The 26,563-nt window shown below is 41.5% G+C and overlaps 1 protein-coding gene across 2 annotated transcripts in view; it reads left to right on the top strand.

The window, feature by feature from the left end:
- Window positions 1-26,563, top strand: part of CPQ (carboxypeptidase Q) — a 256,553-nt gene that overhangs the window by 178,144 nt on the left and 51,846 nt on the right. For both annotated transcript variants that reach the window (XM_075920338.2, XM_006123927.5), the window contains one exon: window positions 20,199-20,290. In XM_075920338.2, coding sequence (XP_075776453.2) covers window positions 20,199-20,290 — 92 coding nt within the window. The remainder of the gene's footprint in view (window positions 1-20,198; window positions 20,291-26,563) is intronic.

The following is a 26,563-nucleotide window of genomic DNA, read 5'->3' as shown; positions in this document are numbered from 1 at the left end:
CATGAAGCCGGCCGGCGCCATTTTTAAATGCCGGCTAGTTCGAACCCCGTGCCGCGCGGCTACACGCGGCACGGAGTAGCTAGTTCGGATTAGGAAGCCTAATGATGATCAAACCTTCGGATCGCTACCCCTTCCTGCTTCTCCACGTGGGAACTAATGATACGGCCAAGAATGATCTTGAGCGTGTTACTGTGGATTATGTAGCGCTAGGAAGAAGGATCCAAGAATTTGGAGCGCAAGTGGTATTCTCCTCCATTCTCCCTGTTGAAGGGAAAGGACTGGGCAGGGATCGTTGAATTGAGGACGTAAATGCGTGGTTGCGCAGATGGTGTCGCAGAGAGGGCTTTGGTTTCTTCGACCATGGGACTCTGTTCCGGGTGCAAGGATTGTTAGGAAGAGATGGGATCCACCTAACGAAGAGAGGAAGGAGCATCTTTGCGGGCAGGCTTGCAAACCTAGTGAGGAGGGCTTTAAACTAGGTACGTCGGGGGACGGTGACCACAACCCTGAGGGGAGTGGGAAAGTCGGATACCGGGAAGAAATGCAGAGAGGAAGGGGCAAGAAAGGAGGACCCATGTTTCGAATGGAGAAGATAGGACGATCAACTGGTTACCTGAAGTGTTTGTACACTAATGCGAGAAGCCTGGGCAACAAACAGGAAGAACTGGAGGCCCTGGCCCAGACCAAGAAATATGATTTAATTGGGATAACAGAGACTTGGTGGGATGACTCTCATGACTGGAGCGCTGTCATGGAAGGGTATAGACTGTTCAGGAACAGGCAGGGGAGAAAAGGAGGAGGAGTTGCACTATATGTAAGAGAGCACTACGATTGCTCTGAACTCCAGTATAAAGAGGGAGAAAAACCTGTTGAGAGTCTATGGGTTAAGTTTAAAGGAGCAAACAACAGCATTGATGTTGTGGTTGGTGTTTGCTACAGGCCACCGAATCAGGTGGATGAGGTAGATGAGGCTTTCTTTGGACAACTGAGCGAAGCTTCCAGATCGCAGGCCCTGGTTCTCGTGGGCGACTTTAATCACCCTGACATCTGCTGGGAAACCTATACGGCAGTACACAGGCAATCCAGGAAGTTTTTGGAGAATGTTGGGGATAACTTCTTGACACAGGTGCTGAAGGATCCGACCAGGGGCCGTCTGCAGCTTCACCTTCTGCTCACAAACAGGGAGGAGCTAATGGGGAAGTGGAGGTGGGTGACAACCTGGGAAGCAGTGATCATGAGACGGTAGATTTCAGGATCCTGACCAAAGGAAGAAAAGAGAGTAGTAAAATACACACCTTGGACTTCAAAAAAGCAGATTTTGACTCCCTCCGAGATCTGATGGGCAGAATCCCCTGGGATGTTAACATGAAGGGGAAATGAGTCCAGGACAGCTGGCAGTATTTTAAAGAAGTCTTATTGAAGGCACAGAAAGAAACCATCCCGACGCATAGCAAGAGAGGCAAACATGGTAGGACTGGCTTACAGGGGAAATCCTTGGTGAACTTAAGCACAAAAAGGAAGCTTACAAAGAGTGGAAACTTGGACAAATGACCAGGGAGGAGTTTAAAGGTATAGCTCGAGAATGCCGGGGGGTTATCAGGAAGGCGAAAGCGCAAATGGAATTGCAACTGGCTAAGGATGTGAAGGACAACAAGAAAGGTTTCTACAGGCATGTGAACAAGAAGAAGGTGATCAGAGAGGGTGTGCGGCCCCTAATGGATGAAGGAGGTAACCTAGTGACAGATGATGTGGGGAAAGCTGAAGTACTCAATGCTTTCTTTGCCTCTGTATTCACGGACAAGGTCGGCTCCTGGACTTCTGCGCCAAGTGACGCAAGATGGGATGAAGATGGACAGCCCGTGGTGGGTAAAGAACAGGTTAGGAACTATTTAGAAAAGCTAAACGTACATAAATCCATGGGTCCGGACTTAGTGCATCCAAGGGTACTGAGGGAGTTGGCAAATGTCATTGTGGAGCCTTTGGCTATTATCTTTGAAAAGTCGTGGAGATCGGGAGAAATCCCGGATGACTGGAAAAAGGCAAATGTAGTGCCCATCTTCAAAAAAAGGAAGAAGGATGATCCAGGGAACTATAGGCCGGTCAGTCTTACCTTGGTTCCTGGAAAAATCATGGAAGGGATCCTTAAGGAATCCATATTGAGGCACTTGGATGAGAGGAAAGTGATTAGGAATAGTTAGCATAGATTCACAAAGGGCAAGTCGTGCCTGACCAATCTGATTAGCTTTTATGATGAGGTAACTGGCTCGGTGGACATGGGGAAGTCAGTGGATGTTATATACCTTGACTTTAGCAAGGCTTTTGATACGGTCTCCCACAATATTCTTGCCAGCAAGTTAAGGGATTGTGGATTGGATAAATGGACGGTAAGATGGATAGAAAGATGGCTAGAAGACCGGGCCCAGCGGGTAGTGATCAATGGCTCGATGTCAGGATGACGGTGGGTTTCTAGTGGAGTGCCCCAAGGTTCGGTTCTAGGACCGGTTTTGTTCAGTATCTTTATTAATGGTCTGGATGAGGGGATGGATTGCACCCTCAGCAAGTTTGCGGATGACACTAAGCTGGGGGGAGAGGTAGATACGCTTAAGGGCAGAGATAGGGTACAGAATGACTTAGACAAATTGGAGGATTGGGCCACAAGAAATCTGATGAGGTTCAACAAGGACAAGTGTAGAGTCCTGCACTTGGGACAGAAGAATCCCAAGCATAGTTACAAGCTGGGGACCAACCGGTTAAGTAGTAGTTCTGCAGAAAAGGACCTGGGGGTTACAGTGGATGAGAAGCTAGATATGAGTCAACAGTGTGCCCTTGTAGCCGAGAAGGCTAATGGCATATTAGATTGCATTAAGATGAGCATTGCCAGCAGATCCAGAGATGTCATTATTCCCCTTTATTCGGCTTTGGTGAGGCCGCATCTGGAGTATTGTGTCCAGTTCTGGGCCCCCCACTACAAAAAGGATGTGGACGCATTGGAGAGGGTCCAGCGGAGGGCAACCAAAATGATTAGGGGGCTGGAGCATATGACTTATGAGGCGAGGCTGAGGGACTTGGGTCTGTTTAGTCTGCAGAAGCGAAGAGTGAGGGGGGATTTGATAGCAGCCTTCAACTTCCTGAAGGGAGGTTCCAAAGAGGATGGAGAGAGGCTGTTCTCAGTAGTGACAGATGGCAGAACAAGGAGCAATGGTCTCAAGTTGTGGTGGGAGAGGTCCAGGTTGGATATTAGGAAAAACTATTTCACTAGGAGGGTGGTGAAGCACTGGAATGGGTTACCTAGGGAAGTAATGGAGTCTCCATCCCTAGAGGTGTTTAAGTCTCGGCTTGACAAAGCCCTGGCCGGGTTGATTTAGTTGGAATTGGTCCTGCCTAGAGCAGGGGGCTGGACTTGATGACCTTCTGAGGTCTCTTCCAGTTCTATGATTCTATGATTCTAGTAAAAGATTTTAAAGAATGGTGAGTGTATCTTGCCCCCTTCCTAACTCCCTGTTAGCAGTCTCTGTTTGCAAGCTCCCTGGTCGCTGACTCACAACTTTATAAAGCCCTGGACTGCCTGATAGACCCTCCCCCTGATTAAGGCTCAACCAATAAGCAGAGGCTTCTAGATTTCAAACCCTAATTAGAAGCTCACAGCTTCCACCTGCCAGCCACAGCACACACACTGTGGAGGGGAGTGGAAGAGGGAAAAAAAAACCCACCAACCCAGACAGACAAACACAGAAGCCATATAGGGTAAATTAGAGCAGTGGTGGCTATTAAAAAACGTTATGGGACTGCGGGAACTTTGGCCACACTCTTGATAATTGGAGATTCAAATAACTAAAATCATGCTGGACCACAAATGTTGCTTGACCAGAGAGTGCTGGACTACAAATGTTGAACCTGTACAACCATATTACTCCATGTGCTGTGCTGTGCTCCCACAATCTCATTCACATTAGTAGTTATATTTGATACTCACAAGCGTTCACCCCTTTCTCAAATGAAATAGTAACCATGGACTAAAATTATCAAATGTTGTCTTTTGCTGCTTATTTAATGCTGAGATTTGATGAAGCACAAGGAAAAGGAACAAATCTTTACCTAGAATTCTTCAAGCTTATACTTGTGGGTAATTCTCTATCAAGCTGGTTTGTGGTCAGTTTGCTTTCCAGAAAAGTTGGTCATGTGTTGGAAGTTGAAGATTTAATCCAATAGTGTTTTTATTCCTTTCCCAAGTAATAAAGGTATCTGTAATGGACAGGGCCAGATTCTCCATTTACTTCAGTGGAGTTATGTTGATTTACATTAGCAGAGGAGCTGGATCATAAAAATTCATTTTTACTTGTTACTAATTACATACTAGAAACCTCAAAATAAAACAATTTAACTGGGTTTGTCATTTGCTACAAGTTGGACCTGAGTGGTCCTGAATGAGGGGATTTGCCGGACCAGGGAAGGTCCCTCTCCTCCTGGCCTGGGCTGCCACTGGGTAAGGACTCTAGCCTGCCTCTCCTGCAGCTCTCTATATGCTGCCGGCCCTGCTGTTGCCGGGGTGGATCGCCACAGCCAGAGATCCAGAGCTGGAGCAGAGATCTGCAGCCACCTGGCTCTACTGCCGGGGCTGGAGCTGTGCAGCTGCCTGGTTCTGAGGCCAGGGCGGGAGCTGCAAAGCCTTGACAGAGGTCAGTAGCCACCTGGCTCTGCAGCCAGGACTGGATCTGTGCAGCCAGGGCTGGGGCGGAGGGCTGGAGCCAGAGCTTCATGTCTGGGGACAGAGCTCCCTGGCCACTGCTGGGGCTGGACCTCCACAGCCACTGCTGGGGCCCGAATTCCCTGTTGTGCCGCCTGTTTCCCCCCTGCCCCTCACATACACACTGGGTTGCTGGTGCCCCCAGCATGCTCCTACCTCTCTGCCAGACCTCCCTGTTCCAGGGTTCTGTGGTCCAGGAACATCCATGGTCCATGCCAGACCACTGATGTTGTGGGACCAGAGACTCCCAGTTAAGGGAGGTCCAACCTGTAGTTTATATATGTTAATTCCTATGCAAAAAGTGAAAGTTAGTTTTGATATCTCCTAATACCCTTTTCTGCTTATGCATTAAATTGATTGGTTTAAAAACTTGAATTGTCTGACCTCTTCATGTCTCACAAGGGTCGCAGCACGGATAGCCATTCCAAGGAAGGGGGAAGGTTAGATAAATAATAATAGTGGGCTGAGATTTACTGAGCATAATATTTCGCTGTTCATCCAATGTATATGACTGTGTGGGAATCTTTCCAGCTTGATGTCTTGTTGGCTTCTTTAATGAAATCATTTGTTTGTTTCTCCCTTATCAGTTTGCACCCACCACTGCCATAGGGGTATTTCTCAGAACTTGCACCTATTTATGATGTACTGAAAGTAAGAATAGTGATAGAAATGTAGCCGTGTTAGTCTGGGGTAGCTGAAGCAAAATGCAGGACAATGTAGCACTTTAAAGACTAACAAGATGGTTTATTAGATGATGAGCTTTCGTGGGCCAGACCCACTTCCTCAGATTTGATCTGAGGAAGTGGGTCTGGCCCACGATAGCTCATCATCTAATAAACCATCTTGTTAGTCTTTAAAGTGCTACATTGTCCTGCATTTTGCTGAAAGTAAGAAGTGAAGCAATGCAAATCTGAGGTTTTCTGAGCTCTGGCTGATTTATGCTTTTTCTTTTCTCTTATTCCAACTACATTCCTTGAGTCATTTGAGTCCAGGTAAGCAATTCCCTTTCTCCCCTGCCTCTCTTCCATCAGTGGAGTTTGCAGTAGGTGGTTAGAACTTTCTGGCTAAGTCAGGATATTTTTGTATAAATAATGCTTTCCACACAGAGATACCAGAGACAGGGGAGTACTGAAAGTCAGGCAGGTGAGATTGAGAGCATTTCTTCCCTTCCCATCCCATGTCAAGAGTCAGGGTGCATGCTACTACAGCATAAATAAAGGAGAACTGCATACAAAGATAAGGTGTTTGATTACACCTATCACTTCTCTTCTTATAAGCAGGGATCCTCGAAAACCATTTGCTGCAGAAAAATGTGGATTTTGCATTTTTATAGAGAATCTTTTGTTTTTACATTTGATTTTAAAACTATTGTGCTGGGTTCCCCCCAGGGTGCCACCTTGAACAAGAACGTCACTGAGCCCACAGAGTCATCAGCCTGGGCTCCCTCGCCTACTGTGTTGCTGTGATAAGCTGTGGACCGTTTCCAGTTCCACACTCTCACAGTTAGTTTCCACAAATACATCAGGAACAACATTTTGCAAAAGCGGTCTGGTTTGGGGTGCCCCTTTTCACCCCTTTCTGTATCCCAAGAGGTCACTTATCTGACTGCTCCCCTCCAGGAAGTTAGTTGCACAATTCCTTCGTAGAACTTGAGCTATAGGTTGTATGCCTGGATCCACGGAAGCTGACCCAGCATTTCTGTCCTGGGCAATCTCCCACCTCCCTTGTAATTAGTCCACAGTCATTCCTCTACTCACTAATTCTCAGCTTTCTCCTCTGGGGCCCCCTCTAAGACACACACCTCTGTTTTCTCTAAAGTGCGATCTATCCCTTTTGTGTAGGTGTGAAGGGCTCACAGCTAACAGCCTGAGCAGTTCTTTCATTGGCAGGCACCATACCCTCCTCCCTCTATGAGTTGGGTTTGCCTCCAGCTACAAAGTCAATGGAACCCTCAGCTACCTCAGTGGTCTCTATGACTCCATCCCTCGTCCATGTGCTTCCCCTTAAGACACATCTACCTCTACACTCTAGCTTGTGGTTTGTGCTCAGGGTAATAGCATTCCCATTACTTGCCTGCTGCCTGTCCCCTTCCTTAGTTGTTAAGTGGAATTTCAGTGATAACACATTCTGTACTCTTCTTTTTTTATAGGAGATTTGGGAAGAGGTTTAACTGAATGGTTTTGGGGAGGTGAGTGCCTAGCTCCCCGACCACTTGCCTTCTTCCTCATGGGTATAATGTGAACCCTTCTTCCCACCAGGTTTAAACATCTCTGTCTGTGGTTTGTTTGTAATCAATGCTGCTGTCCTGGGTTCCATTCTGTAAAAAAAAAAGAGAGAACTAACATCAATACAAAGACTTCAGGTTGGCTTGTTGTGATTGCATGTCCTGTGCTGTCAATGCTGCTGACTTCAGGTATTGTTCTGTTTAGTTGTGTTTATTAAAATTCTAGTTTCTGGTTATGGTTCTGTGTGTGTGTCTCTTTCACGAGAGGTAGCTCTGACCCCACCGCCGGTGGGAAAGCTTGGAAGTCACCTCATTCGAATGGACATGAGCAACCACTTGAAGAAGAAAACAGGGTTACTTACCTGTAACTGTTGTTCTTCGAGATGTGTTGCTCATGTCCATTTGACGTCCCCCCCTACAGCCTCCCCCTGCGTCGGAGTCTCCAGCAAGAAGGAACTGAGGAGGGGGAGGGCCGGCAGGGTACTTATGCTCTGATATAGCGGTGCTACTCCAGGGGGCAACCTGCCAGCCCAACAGGTACCACTGGGGAAAAAAATGCTCTGGGAAGCCGTGCACGCAGTGCGCGTGCACCTCATTTGAATGGACAGGAGCAACACATCTCGAAGAACAACAGTTACAGGTAAGTAACCCTGTTTTCCTGGCCAAAACAGAGACACTACAGCCAATAAAATCCCCATTTCCCCAAGTACCCCCCAGTGTGTAAACCCAAAATGATGCCACCATCTGCTGCATAGGGAACTGCACATCATAAGCTCATACAGTTTGCCCCCCTCTCAATGTGGAGAGGAAATGCACCAGCCTCGTCCTTTGAGCTAAGATTTTCAGGCACTTCACTCCAAACTTACTTGTTTAGATAAAGCATAAACAGTTTTTTAACTACAAAATATAGATTTTAAATTATTATAAGTGATAGCAAACAGATCAAAGCAGATTACCTAGTAAATAAAACAAAAAATGTGAACTAAGCTTCGCATACTAAGAAGATAGAATTTGAATTACAATCTCTCACCCTGACTGACCATACAAGCAGGCTTTCAGATTCTCAAGGCACCAGCTCCTCTTACTCTGCAGCTTGGGATCCCCACCTCCATTACAAGTCTTCTTCTTTAGGAGCGTCTTTTAGATGTTTACTTGTGGAGAGTAAAAAACAACAGATGATGTCACTCCCTGCCTTATATAGCTTTAGCATATAGCAAGTACCTTTTGCTTCAGACTTCGGTCCCAGACCAGACATCCTAAAATGGATTCCAGAGACACATAGCCTGGTCATACATGCTTGCATATCATAAGTTATAGGTGCCGTTAATTAAAAGTTGTCTGGAGTATTCTCAGAAAGGCTTACTAGGTTGAGGGAAAAGCTTCTCCTGAGGTGTATGGTTTTTCCTCATGGCCCATTATTTTAAATAGGCCCTTCACAGTTGGCTGTCTAGACCAGAAGCATTTTGCCTTATGAGTGTCACCAAGGTGAGATTACATGTGAAATACAGATACATAGTCAATATTCATAATTTTGTATGCAGACATGATACATGCATGGAAAGTGGATATTCATATTCAGCAAATCATAACTTTTCCAGTGAAACCTTACATGACCGATCTTGTAAAAAATGCACCACTATTCTGCCTAATAGTACTAGGATGAATGTGGAGTATGGTGTCACAAATATACTATTAACTAAATTTCACTGAAAATATCAGTGACATTTATTCAGCATTTCCAACCTCCTCCTCTTGTGGTCAGCTTTTGAATATGATTTAAATTTACATAGCTAAACATACTCCAATAAATTGCTTCTAGTATATAGAGGTTATTCAACAGCCTATAAGGAGTTGTGGTTTAGTGCATCTCAAAATTCACTTCAGCCTTCAGACATGAGTAATTGAAGTTATGAAATGATGCCAAAAACTGTAAAAATCACCCCTAAAGATTATGTCACTGAGTTTGGCAAGGACTAATTTTATGTTGATGTTAATGTGCTGTTCTTTACGGTATGCAGCAATGCTGTAAATTATCTTTGAAGGCAGACAAATGTAACTTGCAATTCTATTACTTTTTTTTGTTATAAAGATTGATGGCATCGATAGGTTTTGAACTTGTTTAAAAATTGTAAGTATATTGATAAGATGTTTTCAATTGGTACCTAATATATACTGTGACCAAGGAAAATAAAGTTGAGCATTTCATTTTAATCCTGAAAAAACTTGGGTTTTTTATAAAAAAAATTTTTATATAATCAGGGGATTTGGGAGTTTTTATCTCAAAAAATAGGATTCCTGAATATAAAGCCTGCATGCATTCACAGGTTGTGTGACCTACACAAACACCTGAAGTGGAGAAAACTACACTGACAGATGCAGTATGTACACTTGTGAGAGATCACGTGGCTGAAGCACACAAAATATACTAGCCTGGGCCCCACTAGGCTCTGGTGTGCATTGGCAATGTGGGGAGTGTCTTTCTGCTTCTCACAAAGGGAATCATGTCAGTGAGGGCTTGTTTTGTTTTTTTGCTTCTCACTTGTCTGCAACTTCTAACTGATTTTCCTGTGGGTCAGTGGCCCCTAACCCAAAAAATGTTCCCCACCCTTTTTCCAACAGAAATGCACATCTGGAAAATACCAGAAGCTTTAGTTCTCATGTTAGTACAATATACTAAAGGAATGATTATATTTGTGGTCCTGCCATAAAGCATACTGTTGCTTTGGTAAATTTAGGCAAACAGGCTCTTACAAGCTTTCTCCTGTTGGCTTCCTCTCCACTGTAAACTCAAATGCACTCACTAGATTCAGGATAAGGAATGGTTCTTTATTTATATATAAAAAGGCTTAAAAGCTTGGTGCCAGAGGGAAATTCAGCCTTTTCCAAATTCAAAATCGAGTGGAGCTGCTGAAATGCAAAGAACCATTCAGAATGAGGTCACTGCATCATCTTGTTCTTATTGTGTGTGTGCTTTTTTCTTAATTTATGTATTTTCAGTATAGCCAAGAACTAGATATGTGCCTGTGTCATGAGAACTGAGGGAAGATAAAGGCAGAGCACTAAATCTCTGCTTTTCCCATCAAAACATAAAGTACAGCAGATGCAAGAGGCAAATCTGCGAATAAATGAACATCCCAGAAAGAGTTGGAATGAGAATGAGAAGTCTTGGTATTTTCCGTTATACAAGACCTTTATAATGTTTTCTTGTATTTTGAATAATTTGCTGCTGAAAGAGAAGAAGGGAGTCCCCAAATTAAATCACTCAATCAGAAAAAAATGAATACAAGTGAAGACTGTCTCTCTGCTTGTTGCCAGTCACTCAGAAAAGTGGAATAGTGGGCAGAGAGGCAGCTGAAACTGAGCTTTGGTCTTTTAATTTTTTTATTTTGGGCTGTTTATTTTTAATTTACACTGGCTACTAGTCAGGAAGAGAGAGTAACAGTATTTGAGGGTGTGAATTGTGGAGTTGTTGAGGCACTGCGCTAATCGGCTCTCTGTTTAAACCCCAGATACAGCATGGGATGGCTATTCAATATTGCTCTGTAACATTCATTTCACTTCGCTCTGTAGTCACTGTAAGAAGAGCACCTTAAATAGGTATTAGTTCAGCAATTCTCATGTCCTTCTTCCCTCCTTTTTCATTCAATGTTTTTCTCTTCAGATGGCTCTGTTCTTGGTTCCCTCCTTATCTTCCAATAGGCATCACTCCCTAGGTGATTTCATCAAAATTATTTTAGCTACCATGATCAGAGGTAGATTACAGTTTTATAGGACCTGCTGCCAGAGCAAGAGGGGCTCCTCCCCAACCCTAGAGGTGATCCTGACGATTAGCTAAGTCTCATGTCAGTAATAGGCAAATTAGTTGAAATTATAGTAAAGAATAAAATTGTTGGGCACATAGATGAACATAATTTGTTGGGGAAAAGTCAACATGGCTTCTGTAAATGGAAATCATACTAAGGATGTTAAATATCCATTAATGTACTAGTCGAGTAGTTGATTGACTTTCCATCGACTATTCGACTAGTCAGTAGACACTTCCTCATTCCTCCTTTGAAATGTACAAGAGCCCCAGCGGGGGCTCTTGTCCATTTCAAAGTTGGAACTCCGTGTTCAGCCTGGGGCCAGTGGGAAGTCCTCCTGACTCTGGGCTCCATGTGGGCACTTCCACTTTGAAATGCACAAGAGCCCCAGGCTGCACCTGGTATGCCAGCTTTGAAATGTACATTTCAAAGCGGAAGTACCCGCAGGGAGCTTGCGGTCAGCAGGGGACTCAGAGTCCTCCTCTGATCCCGGGCTTCATGCAATTCTGCCATTTTGAAATGCCGTGTGGAGACTGGGATCAGCTGGGGAGTGCCCAGCTGATCCCAGGTTCCATGGAAGTGCTGCGTGGAGCCCAGGGTCAGCTGGGGTCCAGGGCTCCACTAGGCATTTTAAAGTGGCAGTGCCACACAGAGTCTGTATCCCAAGCTCCTTGCAGCGCTGCCACTTTGAAGTACCCCATCTCCCCTCCCCTCCTTTGCTGCCTCTATTTTATAGAGGCAGCAAAGGGGAAAAGCGACTAGTTGATTCGACTATCCGATAAGCATTTGCTTATTGGATAGTCGACTAGTCCTTAACACCCTTAAATCATACCTTACTAATTCTACTAGAGTTCTTTGAGGAGGTCAACAAACATGAACAACAGGGATCCAGTGGATATAGCATACTTATATTTCCAGAAAGCCTTTGACAAGGTCCCTCACCAAAGGCTCTTAAGTATAATAAGTTTTCATTGGATAAGACGAAAGGTCCTTTAATAGATTGATAATTGGTTAAAAGACAGGAAACAAAGAATAGGAATAAATTGTAAGTTTTCAGAATGGAGAGACATAATTAGTGGTGTCCCGCAAGGGTCTGTCCTCGAACCAATCCTGTTCAGCTTATTTATAAATGATCTGGAGAAAGGGGGTAAACAGTGAGGTGGCAAAATTTTCAGATGATATCAAACTGCTCAAGATATTTAAGACTAATGCAGACTGTGAAGAGCTCCAAAAAGATCTCATCAAACCAAATGATTGGGCAACAAAATGCATATGAAATTTAATGTTGATAAATGTAAAGTAATTCTCATTGGAAAAAATAATCCTAACTATACATACAATATGATGGGGACTACTTTAGCTACAACCACTCAAGAGAGATCTTGGAGTCACTGTGGATAGTTCTCTGAAAACATCCACTGAATTTGCAGTGGCATTAAAAAAAAAACAGAATGTTCGGAATCATTAAAAAAGGGATAGAAAATAAGACAAAATATATCTTATTGCCTCTATATGGTACACCTGCATCTTGAATACTGCATACAGATGTGATCGCCTCATCTCAAAAAAGATATATTGGCATTGGAAAACGTTCAGAAAAAAGCAACAGAAATGATGAGGGGTTTGGAATGGGTCCGTATGAGGAGAGATTAAGAAGACTGGGGCTTTTCAGTTTAGAAAAGAGGAGACTAAGGAAGGATATGATAGATGTCTATAAAATCATGACTGGTGTGGAAAAAGTGAATAAGGAAAAGTGAATAAGGAAAAGAACTAGTGGGTCACCAAATGAAATTAATAGGTAGCCGATATGAAACAAACAAAAGAAAGTTTTTCTTCATGCAGCAGAGAGTCAACCTGTGGAACTCCTTGCCAGAGGATGTTGTGAAGACCAGGACTTAAAAAGGGTTAAAAAAGGAACTAAATAAATTCATGGAGATTAGGTCCAACAATGGCTATTAGTCAGGATGGATAGGAATGGAGTCATTAGCCTCTGTTTGTCAGAGGCTAGAAATGGATGACAGGAGAGGGCTGATTACCCAAGTGAATACCTGTTGTGTTCACTTCCTCTGGGGCACCTGGATTGGCCACTGTCAGCAGACAAGATACTGGGCTAGATGGACCTTTAGTCTGACCCAGTATGGCCATTCTCGTGATCTTATGTTCTTATGTTTAAAGCATATGAATACAAAAATGTGTTTTTCCATTGCATTTTTAATAGTTTTAAATAACACTTTAAATTTATCTTTTAATTTTGAGGAAAAAATCCTTTCTTCCACTAACTAGTTTTCTGCAGTTATGCAAAAAGACTTTTTAAATTCAAGATGGGTGGAATTTTTAAAAACACCAAGGTGCTTAGTTCCCTTGCCTGTCAATCGAAAGTTTCAGTTTTGTTATTGTGAAAGGATTTGCCCTGCAAAATAAATTGTATAAGCTGTGTGATTTACAGTTTAATATTGTCTGTCTATTCTGCTAAATTTATCATTCATTCAGAAAAAGAGTGGATCTTATTCTAATGTGAACAGATTTTTCTCTTAAAAGGGATAGCTTCCCAGTCTCATTACATGATACCAAAGTGTTTCCTGCACCTGCAATGAATTCTTAACTGGTTGGTGAGCAAGAGGTTTCTGTTTAACTTTAGATTCTAGACTCTTACTCCAGATCAAAGGATTCATTTTTTTTAAATGGGCCACTATCATTTTGATCTGCCAAATGACTATAAATAGGTAGGAACTTCCATCAGATGTTCATTGGGTATTTAATTTAAATTGTTTGTACTAGGCTGTTTGAATTAGAGGAATGGCACCATGTACAGCATATTATTTAATAGTGTTGAATCCTCAGCACCATGTGTTTGAGAGAAAATAAATGGGCTCTCAAACTACTAGATACAGACCATTAGACAAGGAGAACAGAGATGTCAACTCTGGGGAACAGCAGAGTGATGATGGGACACAGATGCAAATAGTATGTTTGTGTTAGAGAAACAGACTTTTTGTTATGTAAGATTATTACCTTGCTTAACTAACTCAAACCAGTAATGAATGGATTTTTTCCTAACTTACACTATTGTAAATGCATTCAATTGACAGAAAAGTACTATGAAAACACCTCATTAAAATTGCAGTAAGAACCCTTATAGGAAATCATATTTAGTGTACCGTTTACTTTTATTTATAGAAACCATGACAGTGCTTGAGCAGACACAAGTGTTACAAATGCATTTTAACTAATTCTGAGGCTTCTGTTAACTGAGGATGTAGTTGTACATTTCTTTTTTGAGATTTTTTTTTTTTTTTTACACAGGGAATTTAGATCTTCCTCTTGTATTGGCATCAGGCATTTTTCAAAGCTGTCTCATTAAGTTTCCTGTGAAGCCTTTAAATGCTGGTGTCATCCAGTGAATCTCTTATGTCTAATGAAACTAGATGACCCTACAAACCTGAACAACTCAGAGGATGTAGTAAGGATTTAATGAGTAACAACAATGGAACATGCTGCAAGGGCCATTTTTATCTTGTTTCAGTTACTTTATTAAAGCAGATCCAGATAGTAGGCTAGTAATGGAAAAATGCTAAATTTGACAGTGGGCCAAACCTGAAGCCAGTGTAAGCAAGTGCAGCTCTGTGGAAATTTCCATAACAAATAGAACAGTGGGGTGAGTGGTCATGTAGGGAAATGTGTACCAGTTTGTTGTTTGGTGGGGGCTCAAATGTTCCATTTAGCCTCAGAGATTTGACAGTGGTGGAGCTGCAGTGCCCCAGAAGGAGCCCTGGGAGACAGCCTGGTTTCCAGAGTTCCCAGGCACAGAGTCTGTACATCTGCTACTACACTTTTTATTAGGTGCAGCTGACTTCCTCCTGTGATTGTCCCTGGCCCTTATACTTGCTGACCAAGAGAGCAAGAAAGATCCTTATTCCTCACTAATGTAATGAACTCGCATAAGGGGCAAGTGCAGGATCTGATATAAGTTGTGCAAACCAAGTGTAGCACATATGTGGAAACACCAGAAGGAATGGGGCTATACTAGTAATAGCTACTAACAGGATGGGATAAAATAAAAAAGGCTTTTCCTGCCTTCTGCCCCTTCATCGTGAGATATTCATTTTGCACACCCACTGAATACTGTATCAATGCAGCTACTTAACTTCTTACCTCCACTTACAATTCTTCAACCTACTTGCATGCCTTGTGTGATTTACACCATCATTAAAATCACCTTTGAATATAGCTTACTTTAAAGAAGTTGATCCTTTCTTCTGTGTGAAGGCAGAATTATTTTGACATTTTAAATGTAAAGACAATCTCTTAAACTGTATTATGAATTTTCCAAAAGAAATCCCCTGACTACCTATCAGACCCTATTTTTGTCAGAGTCTACTGTACCATAAATTGCTAAACTTCCAAATAAATACAAAAAAACTTAAACAACAGTCTAGTAGAATCTTAAAGACTAACAAAACATGTAGATAGTATCATGAGCTTTCGTGGGTGCAACCCACTTCTTCAGATGACCACAGTATTAGAAGTCCAGATCCAAGAATAAATAAGGGGAGGGAGGAGGAAGGGAAAAAAGGAGAGGGAAAGAAAAAAGAGAGGGAGAGAGACAGTGAGTAGATGATTCAAGTAGTTACAAGACCTTGCTGCTCTCCCTCCTCACTCCCTTCCCCCCACCAATCCCACAAGACAAAGGCTTCTATATGTGGACCCCTACTAACTGTCGTAATGAGAGTCTTGACTTCTACATCAACTGCTTCCACAAACATACTCGAGCTGACATTGTCAGCAAACAACATCATATAACATATTACCTTAGTCATGCAGAATGCAATACTATACACAGGCCCAAAAACAATTCTAACATCATAATCAAAGAGGCTGACAAAGGGGGCGCTGTAGTCATGAACAGAACAGAGTATGAATAGAAGGTGACCAGGCAACTCACCAACACCAGATTCTACTGTGATCCCACTAAAGAATACAAAAAAACCCCACCCTGAAACAACTGCTCATGAAGCTCCCTGAAGCTGCTTAAGACCAAATTTATACTAACACCCCCCCTTCCCCAATCCCTGACCAGGAGTTTTGTATCTGCTACCCAAGATACACAAACCTGGAAATCCCAGACGACCCATCATCTCAAGCATTGGCATGCTTACAACAGGATTATCTGGCTATATTGACCCTCTCCTCAGACCCTATGCTACCAGCACTCCTAGCTATCTTTAAGATACCACTGACTTCCTGAGGAAACTACAAAACATCAGTAATCTTCCTGAAAACACCATCCTGGCCACCATGGACGTAGAAGCTCTTTATACCAACATTCCACATGAAGACAAATTACAGGCTATCAGGAACACCAACCCCGATGACAGCACTGCACACCTGGTTACAGAGCTCTGCGACTTTGTCCTCACCCACAACTACTTCTGATTTGGAGACAATTTGTATCTTCAAGTCAGCGACACAGCCATGGGCACCCACAAGGCCCCAAAATATACCAACATCTTTATGGCTGACCTTGAACAATGTTTCCTCAGCACTCGCCCCCTAGCACTCTTACTCTCCTTACGCTACATTGATGACATCTTCATCATATGGATCCATGGGAAAGAGACCCTTGAAGAATTTCACAGGGATTTCAACAACTTCGACCCTACCATCAGCCTCAGCCTGGATTAGTCCACATGAGAGATCCACTTCCTTGACACTACAGTACAATTAAATGATGGAGAAATTTCCACCACCCTGTACCGGAAATCTACCAGCCGCTACACTTACCTTCATGCCTCTAGCTTCCATCCCAGACACATTTCTCAATCTATTGTATACAGCCAAGCCCTAAGATGCAACCAGATTTGAACCAGTCCCACAGACAGAGATAAACACCTACAGGATCTATACAGAGCATTCATAAAACTGATATACCCACCCAGAGAAGTGAAAAAACAGATCGACAAAGCCAAAAGAGTACCCAGACATGAACTACTTCAAGACAGGCCCAAAAGAGTAAACAACAGAATTCCACTTGTCATCACCTACAATCCACAACTTAAACTTCAACTCATTATGAACAATCTACAACCTATCCTGAAAAATTACTCCACACTCTCACAGGCCTTGGGGGGAAAGGCCAATCCTCGCCTACAGACAACCCCCTAACCTCAAACAAATTCTTTCCAGTAACTACACAGCACACCTCCATCATAATCATCCAGGAACCCACCCCTGCAATCAGCCCTGGTGCAACTCTGCCCACTCATCTACACAAGTGATTTCATCACTGAACTAAACTACATCAGCCACCAAATCAGAGGCTTCTTTAACTGCACATCCACTAATGTGATCTATGCCATCAAATGCCAACAATGCCCCACTGCAATGTATATTGGCCAAACTGGACAGTCTCTACAGGAAAGAATTAATGGACACAAATCAGATATCGAAAAGGCAACACACAAAAACCTGTTGGAGAACACTTTAATCTTCCTGGACATTCATTAATGGATCTCCAAGTCACTGTGTTGTTTCAGGCCAATTCCACAAGCCAAATACACGGGGAAGGATTGGAACTTAATTTCATTTACAAAGTTTAATTCTTATGTAAATTCTTCTTAGAGAAGCAGTTCTCAAACTGGGGTCAGAGCCACAAAGTGGGCTGTGACCCAGTTTTAATAGGTTTGCCTTAGCTGGCATTAGTCTTGCTGTGGTCTGGGGCCAAAGCCTGAGCTCAGATTACAGGCCCCCATCTGGTGCTGAAGCCTTTGGCTTTGGAGCCCCAGTCCATTGGTCATGGGGCACGAGTGGACTCAGGTTTCAGTTCCCTCTCCTGGAGTCATGTAGTTGTAAAGTATATGTGCATTTATACATTCCTCTGCAGAGTTGTTGTATTACTTGCTTTTGTTGTCATGTAGCCTCTGAAGAAGGGAACAGTAAACCAGAGGATCTGTAGCTTGGATGGGATTCTGTGAAGATATAGCAGCTACTGGGGAAGATTGGAGGTAGGAGCACGTCTGTCAAAAGCGAGGCAAGTGGACAGCCAGGAAGGGTGTCTGCATGTGGGTTATGTGTCTAGGAAGTCTAGCACCTAAATTCTGCTCATCCCTAGCAAACCAGGAACATGTGGGATTCGTGGTTTGAGTCCAGTGTAGCAGCATGGTGCATTTTCACATGGAAAACTGATCCAGGATTGTGATAACATGTAAGGAGTAATAACAAGCACGCTGAGGTGTATAATGCATCCAGGTAAAATTGAAGATTAACAAACAGATTACATACATGTCTTCTTATTGTTAACAATCAACTCTTCAATGAATTATGCCTGCTATTAATGCATTTGATTGCCGTGTGGAAGGCCACTTAGATCAAAGATATCCCAGTGCCATCTTATAAAGTGTATATTCTATCATTTATCTAGGTGAAAAAGCAGACACACGTTATTTTATTTATGCTTCTGTGCTTCTGCACTAAAACAGTGACTGGTTTAAAGTTTGCCATGCAGTTCTTCATGTAATATATTCTGGTCCACACAGAACATGATTTTCTAGGCTAAATTACATTTTGCCAATACTTCTATGAGATATTATACCTTAATCAAGAAAACAACCTCTTGCTGGATTATTCTTTCCTAGGAAGCAATGTTTTAAAACAAAACTCTTATTTAAGCCATAGGTAAACTTGATTTTAAAGCGTGTGCTTTAAACAAATAATTTCCTTTTTAAAAACAGTGCACGCCTAGCAGTTTTCTTTGCAATTTTGATGTGGATTTGGGGCCAGAATGTGATTTGTGTGTTAGAACAGTGGTTCTCAGTCTTTTCAGACTACTGGAGGCTTTCAGGAGTCTGATTTGTCTTTTGTACCCCAATTTTCACCTCACTAAAACATTACATTCCTACAAAATCAGACAACAAAATACAAAAAAAAAACCTGAAAAATTGCTAGCTTTCTTATTTTGTCTATATGAAATTTTAGTTTGCATTGACATCACTAGTGCTTTTTATGCAACCTTTTGTAAATCGAGGCAAATATTTAGATGAGTTGATGTATTCCCAGATACTTAGTGTACTCCTTGGCCGTGGTTGAGAGCCACTGTGACAGCCTTTTTTTTAACCAACCTGCTGCCACACTTGGTTACTTTGTGACCATAATCTTGCTAACTTCAGTGTGATGACTATGTTATTATTATTGTAATGTGACATCACTGGCCCATATGATTGATTTGAAATGGTAAGGAGATGAATCTTGTGGTGTAATGACTTAGAAGTGGAGCAGCAAAGCTGTTGGGATTTTTTTAGGGGGTTGCTTTTAAAAAAAAGGGTTCTCCTCTTTCCACATTTAGAATAAAGCGACTTTCATTTACACAATGTAATTTTAATTACTGAATTGTATTGTTTGTACTTCCTGAAAAACTTGCACTTTCCATAATTCTGTAATACATATTTAGAATATTTCATTTCTGTTGCTGGCTTTAGTTAGTAAGGTACCTAATGCATAATTTCTAACAGCAAAGCTTTAGCTCCTCTTCACTTGTGTTGAAGTGGAAGGCAGGGTCAGATCCGTTTGTAATCCTGATTTCTTTCAGGTTGGTGGGGAAAAAAGAGGGTTTATAATTATTGACAAAGCTGTGTATGGTTATAGTCCAATAATTTTTTCACAACCAGCTTCACCCTATGCACTCGTTCTCTTGATCGTTGTTAAAATTATACTGTATAGAAATTCTAAGCATTCTTTTAAAAAAAGTTGAATATTGATGCACAGAATCAATATACTGAATTATTAATTGACATACCAGATTGAATTAATTCTATAAATCAAAGACCAGAATGTATATCTGCCTGGATCGGTTGCAGCATTACATTGTTTTATAGTTCAGACCCTACTTTTCTGTCAGCTATTATGGCTGTTTCAGAATTGTCCTGCACTTGCCTTGTTTTAAAAAGTGTTGCATAACCTCAACAGCTGATTGTATTTAAGGATATAAAGTACAGCTCTCTCTGCTATTTTATTCTTAGTAATGTGTAATGAATAGCAAAATGATATCCTAGTATTTGTTAAAAAGCCCTGGGAGGTTTCTCATACAAATCTAACAGCATATTTTCAATTAAGGGGAAGGATGAGGATCCTTACCAGCAAGTTCACTGAAAGTGGTATGGTTAGTTGATTTACTTCAAGAATGGCAGGGGCAGTAGCACATGTTGCCATGTAAGAGACCTAGTTGAGGAAGTGGCTATGGAGTCTCTATTGTTCAGGCTTGTAGAAATGGTTGTGTCATGCTGTGGCTTCCCCTCCTTCCACATTTATAGGGGCCCTAGCTATGCATCATCTGCTCTGCTTCAATAGAAGTATTAATGGTGAATGGAAGCCAACACATTAATTGTTCAGACAAATAGAATGTTTGGGACTAAACCCCTAATTTTGTGTGTTCTAGGGCTCCGCCCCAAGAGAACTCTGCGGTTGGTGCTGTGGACTGCAGAAGAACAAGGAGGGGTCGGTGGTGAGCAGTACTACCAGTTACATAAGGTAAACAATGTAATAAAATAATCAATGTGTTTGCCTTTTTGACTGACAATACTAGGGTTTCAAAATTTCAGAGTATTAATCTAACTAAATGCATAGGGTTCTGTTCTGCCTGCAGATACATAGGCATAACTTCATCTCCAAGATGTTGTGAAATACTCGTGTTTTGTATATGCCTTTTAAAGAAAGGAAATTCCATGCTCTTGTGCTTAGCTTCCATTGTTTTGTTAAAGTAGCTCTCTGATTTAGAAATTCATTTGACTTGCAAAATGTAAACAAAGGTAGAGAATTCTCATTTAAATGTCAAAAGTTAAGGGGTATGATAAGCTCTGCATGTACTTTACATGATCTACCATGTCATGTCACAAAGATATTATGAAGCAAATATTTCATATGGATATCTGCTGTGGAGTTCAAACATAGCTTACTGCCTGTCCTCAAATGGGGTGAGCAATCTGTACTCTTTGGTAACCTTAATTTATTTAATATATGTTTTACATTCCTCTTTCATTGCATATTGTATCATCCACTGAAATGTAATGAATAAACTAGTAAAAAGAAAACTGTCTTTGGAAACACAGATATATAACATTTTAATGGTATGTATAGTTAACCACACATCTGCTGGGTGTGGTTCACTGTCCCACTTACAGACAAAATAATGAATCTGCTCTACAGCGGTAGCTAAGATCCAGCTGGCTTTTAACTCATGCAGTAGAAGCTCATACACTAAGCTCCAGAGATCCCAGGTTCAGTTCTGCCTCTCGATGTTACTAGTACAACTTGTCTAGGATTTCAACTGGGATGGCTCTGAAGGTTGGACCACGCTTCCTCAGGTAGAGGAAGTATGTCATCCACACATCTGCTGGGAGTGGTTCACTGTCCCACCTCATGGCACTTAGATCACTTACAGGGAGAATTACAAGTCTGCTCTACAGTCTTAGCTGAGTGCCAGCTGGCTTTTAGCTCAAGCTGTAGAGGCTCATGCACTTAGCTCCATAGGTCCCAGCTTTGGTTCCACCTGTTGGCATTACATATGATCTGAAATGCGTTTTACATGCTATTGGTTACTGTGTGGGATCAAGGACATTTTAAATGCCATCACTAGCTATTTTTGATTATGCTAAGTAAAATTAAAAACCTCTTTTTTTAGGATTGGTAATTAGGTTGAAAATGTCACAATATTATTTCCATATTATGTGTGCACTCTTCAAAAGATTGTATGACATGAAGGATAACTTCATAAAATTGTCCTGTAGCCAAAAATTTTCAAAAAATAAACATTTTGTAGGAAGCTGTCTTATATATTTAATCATATAACTAACTCCTGATTTTATCTGGGTTTTGTGTTACCTTATTTGGTGGTAGTTAATCTCAACAATACTTAAAATCTGCAATTGAAAGCCAAAAAATTAATGAAGAAAAATGTGTTTAAAGTTTTTGTTCTATCATGAAAGCGGGTTTTATAGAATAGATATCTTGCAATAAAATTCCTGGCAGTGTTTATGATGTGATTGTTGCCCCTTTTCTAACCTGAGCACTAGTAGAATTTCAGGACTCCATTGATGTTCCAGTCGGAAGCAAAAATTAATGTAGCCTGGTATTTTCTTTTATGTAGTTTTATTTATTGACAAAGAAGTACAAAGTCGTGTATTTCTGAATGTAGGAATTAAATAGCAGTAAACAGCTTATTTTGCTTATAGCACCAAGAGTACACTTTTCAGCCTGGACCCAAAAAAACTCTTCCCAGGCTTCTTTCAGAGATAGTGAAGAATGATTTCAGTTGCTCCTTCACTTCCTCGCTTTCTGTCATTTTTTCAGTTTTCTGTGGGGCTGGTCTACTCAGGAAAGCTTAAAATGGCATAGCTTAATCTCTCAGGGTATGTCTACACTTGCCCCTGAGTTCGGACTAGGGAGGCAAATGAAGCATACTGAAGTTGCTAATGAAGCATGAGATTTAAATATCTTGCAGCCGGTCGCCATTTTAAAATGCTGGTTACCTGATTTACCTTGCCGCGTGTAGGCATGATAGCCTGATCCAAAACCCTTCCCTCAAATTAACCGTTAATCTTTGTGCAATGAGGAGTAACAGTGAATTCGAGGGAAGTGTTTTAGATCGGACTACTGCATCGACATGTGGTGAGTTCATTCGGGCTACCGGCATTTTAAAATGGCGACCAGCCGTGAATATGTTAATCAAGCACGGGATATTTAACTCTCACGCTTCATTAGCAACTTCAGCATGCTTCATTTGCCTCCCTAGTTCGAACCAGGGGGCAAGTATAGACATACCCTCAGAGATATGAAAAATCTACACCCCCTGAGCAACACAGCTATGCTGACCTATCCCCCTTTGTAGACAGCACTAGATTGATGGAAGAATTTTTCTGCCGACTTAGCTGTCACCTCTCAAGGAGATGGATTAAATGGGAGAATCTTCCCATTGCTGTAGTATGTATCTATGCTTAAGTAATATTTTAAGTTGAGAAATGCCTTCAGAGTTCTTTCCCTTCCACCTGGCCACACTATTCTATCAAACCTTCCATCACCTCATGCTCATTTCTGGACCCATTTTATTACGCTTTGTTTTAGCTGTAGCCCTTTAACTGTCCCTTACAGCTATCTTAAATGGGGGATTCACTCACATATCTGTTTGAAAGAGGTTTTAACTTAACCTATAATGAACTCTCACCCAGCTTTGTCCACATATTTATTCTGCTGATACCATTATTGGACCTAACCAAGTGAGTTATAAGATCAAGAACACATATTCCTGCGCATCCAGAAATATAATCTATGCTATCATGTGCCGAAAGTGTCCGTCTGCTATGTACATTGGACAAACATCTCAGACACTTCGCCAAAGGATTAATGCCCACAAAACAGATATCAGACAAGATCACAAAGAAAAAACAGTTTCTTGCCATTTTAACCAGAAAGGACACTCTCTCAATGACTTAACCACCTGCATTCTGCTACAAAGACCTTTTACATCTGCACTTGAAAGGGAATCCTCTGAACTGTCATTCATGTTAAAATTCAACACTCTCCAAAGAGGATTGAACAAACACTTGAACTATCTTACACATTATCAAGATAGCTTTCCCAATTATCACCTCTAATACCATTAACTCACAAACATCCCACTCTCCCCACCTCTAATATTGTCAATTCACAGACACTTACCTTCCTTCCTCCCGCCCCCCCTGCATTTCCCTCCTGTTCTGAAATGTGATTTGTCCTTTTCATATGTGTTCATTTTTTTAACTGTATCCTTTGGTATATATGGTTGTGACTATTTTCTTCCACTATTTGATCTGAGGAAGTGGGTCTGGCCCACGAAAGCTCATCATCTAATAAACCATCTTGTTAGTCTTTAAAGTGCTACATTGTCCTGTATTTTGCTCCATCTTATAACAGTAACCTATCCCAACTTCGCCCATTGTCTCAATGAAGCCTAAAATGATGATAGCCCAATAACCCATACCAAACAGAAAATAAATAAATTCAACAAATTACAAATGAATACTTAACGGTTACATACATACCTTGTCTTTCTGTCAAGATAGTTTCACATCACAAACAGAAAAGAATTGTATGCCCTCCCAATCCTCTTTGGGGCTTTTGTCTCCTTGAACTTTCTTCAGATGTGTTCCTGAAGTGTGTCTGTTGTTTCTGTGAATTTTGCTCCCTGTGACAGTTTCTTCTGATTTCTGTTGGAATGGGGAGACTCATTACTGTCACAACTTTTCCAGCCTCAGCATCCTTAGTTGTCAGATTCAGAGAGCTCTTGTCCCCCTGATATTGCCTTATATGACATTTATAGATCATTTTGGGTTTAGACCTGGGACTCAACTGCATCATGTACACCACTTTATTTATTTGCATAACTACTGTATTTGAATCCTTCCCAAAGTTTCCTATCCCTCTTAGAGCTCCTACCCTTCTTTCTCTTAGGATTGTGGAACCAACCAAATCCCCTCTTTTGAAAGTTTCTCCATATGACCTTACTTCAGAGAATCTCTTCATTTTATCAGAGGCTATTCAAAATTTTTCCCTAGAAAAAGTGTGAAGTTTTTCAGTTTTGCATGCATAGTTTTGGTGTACTCCAAATGGGTCAATTCCTTTTGTTCTTCAGGAACTCTGTACAAAAGGTTTCCTAGGGTTCTTGGCTCATGCCCAAATATGAAGAGTGTTGGGGTACATTTTGTACACTGACTGCTACTCTGGGATCTGTCAGAAAGAATATGCTGGTCCCAGTCCTTTTGTTGCTGTTAGAAAGGTTACCAGCTAACCCCCAACATCCTATTGAACCTTTTGCACCACTCTAGATATCCAGAATCTGAAGGCACGATGGAGTCTGTGGATCCCTAAAATCTCTCAAACCTGTTGAAACACTTCAGATTCAAAGTGAATACCTAACTTTGGGCCCTAAATCTGGCAAAGAATTAGTTCAACAGAAATACTGACACAACCCCAGCCTCTTGCTTTCCTATTGAGTAAGTTTTTAGCCATTTTATGAAGTAGTCCATAGTGACTGTCTGCCCCTCTCTCAGAGAAGGACCAAGGGCATGAATAGCAATGCCCTCTATCAGTGCTCCCACAAGATACTGCTGCAAAAAGATTCTCCTTCTTCTCAGTGTAAGCATCAGTTTTCCTGCACTAGCTTTCTACATCCTGCCTGCTCTTTACAAAAAAGAAATACGTCCTTAACTTGGCTAAGGTTTTTGCAGCTTTAAAATGTCCATCGGTTTTGATCTCATGACATAACTTCAGAATTTCTTTTTTCTATGTGTCTGGTACAACCCTCAGGTGCATGTATCCATCACCCTTTTTTAACTCTGAAAATGCTACATCTTGTTCTGCTGACAACTGAAATGGTTTCCCTATCTCACCCAACCTTTACAGTATTTTGCAATATTGGCAAACCCACAAATGGACTTTCTGTGATAGGAGCAAAGTCATATAAAACTGCATATCTGTGAGCATCTGGGCAGTTGGCTAGCGTTGTATGACATAAGTTTTCTTTTTATCAGTGAATGCTCCCGCCTCAGTAATTGTGGGCACAAGGTAAATTACGTGGATTTTAGAATACCTTACATTTCTAAGGATGCATCTAACACAGAACCCTAAACTCAAAATAAGATATGTAATTTGTGCTATGCAAATTGCAAATCTTATTTCAAATCTATTTTGAAATTTGAAATTTGGCACATCTATGCAGCACCGAATTTCGAAATAACGCACTATTTCGAGGCATCCCTTATCCCTCATGCAGTGAGGTTTATCGGGATGTCGAAATAGTGCACCCGTTATTTCAAAAAATAACGTGCCATGCAGTGTAGATGTACCCTAAGTTCAGTTTTAAATTCTCTGCCTTCATCTTATCACAGACCATTTCTAAATGTTTTCATTCCTGTTCAAAGATTTCTCCATATACCAGGATGTCATCTGAGTTTGACAAACATGCTAAGAGCGGCATGCCACATAATACTGTCTCCATTCACCTCTTCAATGTGTCTGTTGCATTGCACAAGCCAAGAGACAGTACTTTAAGCCATAAGCCTTATCCTGCTGTGAAAGCATATTTCCCCCCTGTCCTTTGGAGCCACCTCTATTGCCAGTACTCACTTTTAACATCCACTGTGAAAAAACAGATTGACTCTGCTACAGCATCCAGAGTATCATCCACCAGCTTATGGTAATGGAAAGAAACTTCTGAAGTGACTTCATTTAATTCTCTATAGTATACACAGAATTGGGTGCTGCCATCTTACTCTTAATCAGCACTATGGGTGAGGCCCAGAACTATTTGAAGGCTGAGTTATGCTTTCCTGATAAATTTCCTCAGTGGTCTGGAGTACCTCTTCCCTTTTTTGCTATTGGTCACTGGTGAGGTGGCTATTTAATGGGTTGGGATCCCCCACTACCAGTCTTGTGCTGGATCAGAGCAATATAGCTTATATCTTTGTTGGTTCATGAGAGCAACTCCTGGTTCTTAACCAAACTCTTAAGACAGTTCTGCTGTTCCCCAAAGATAAAGATGCCACAGCCTCCCTTGGAAGCCTGTTCCAGAACTTAACTACTCAGGTAGTTAGGATATTTTCCCTAATGTCTAACCTAAATCTCCCTTGCTGCAAATTAAGCCAACTATTTGCTTTTTCTATCTTCATTGCACATGGAGAACAATTGATCACCATCCTCTTTATTACAACTTTTAATGTATTCAAAGATGGTTATCAGATTTCCTTCTCAGTGGTCTTATGTTAAGACTAA

Source organism: Pelodiscus sinensis, chromosome 2 (assembly GCF_052426305.1).
Source record: "Pelodiscus sinensis isolate ZL-2025 chromosome 2, ASM5242630v1, whole genome shotgun sequence".
NCBI classification, from domain to species: domain Eukaryota; kingdom Metazoa; phylum Chordata; order Testudines; family Trionychidae; genus Pelodiscus; species Pelodiscus sinensis.
This window is presented reverse-complemented; position numbering and strand designations above follow the sequence as displayed.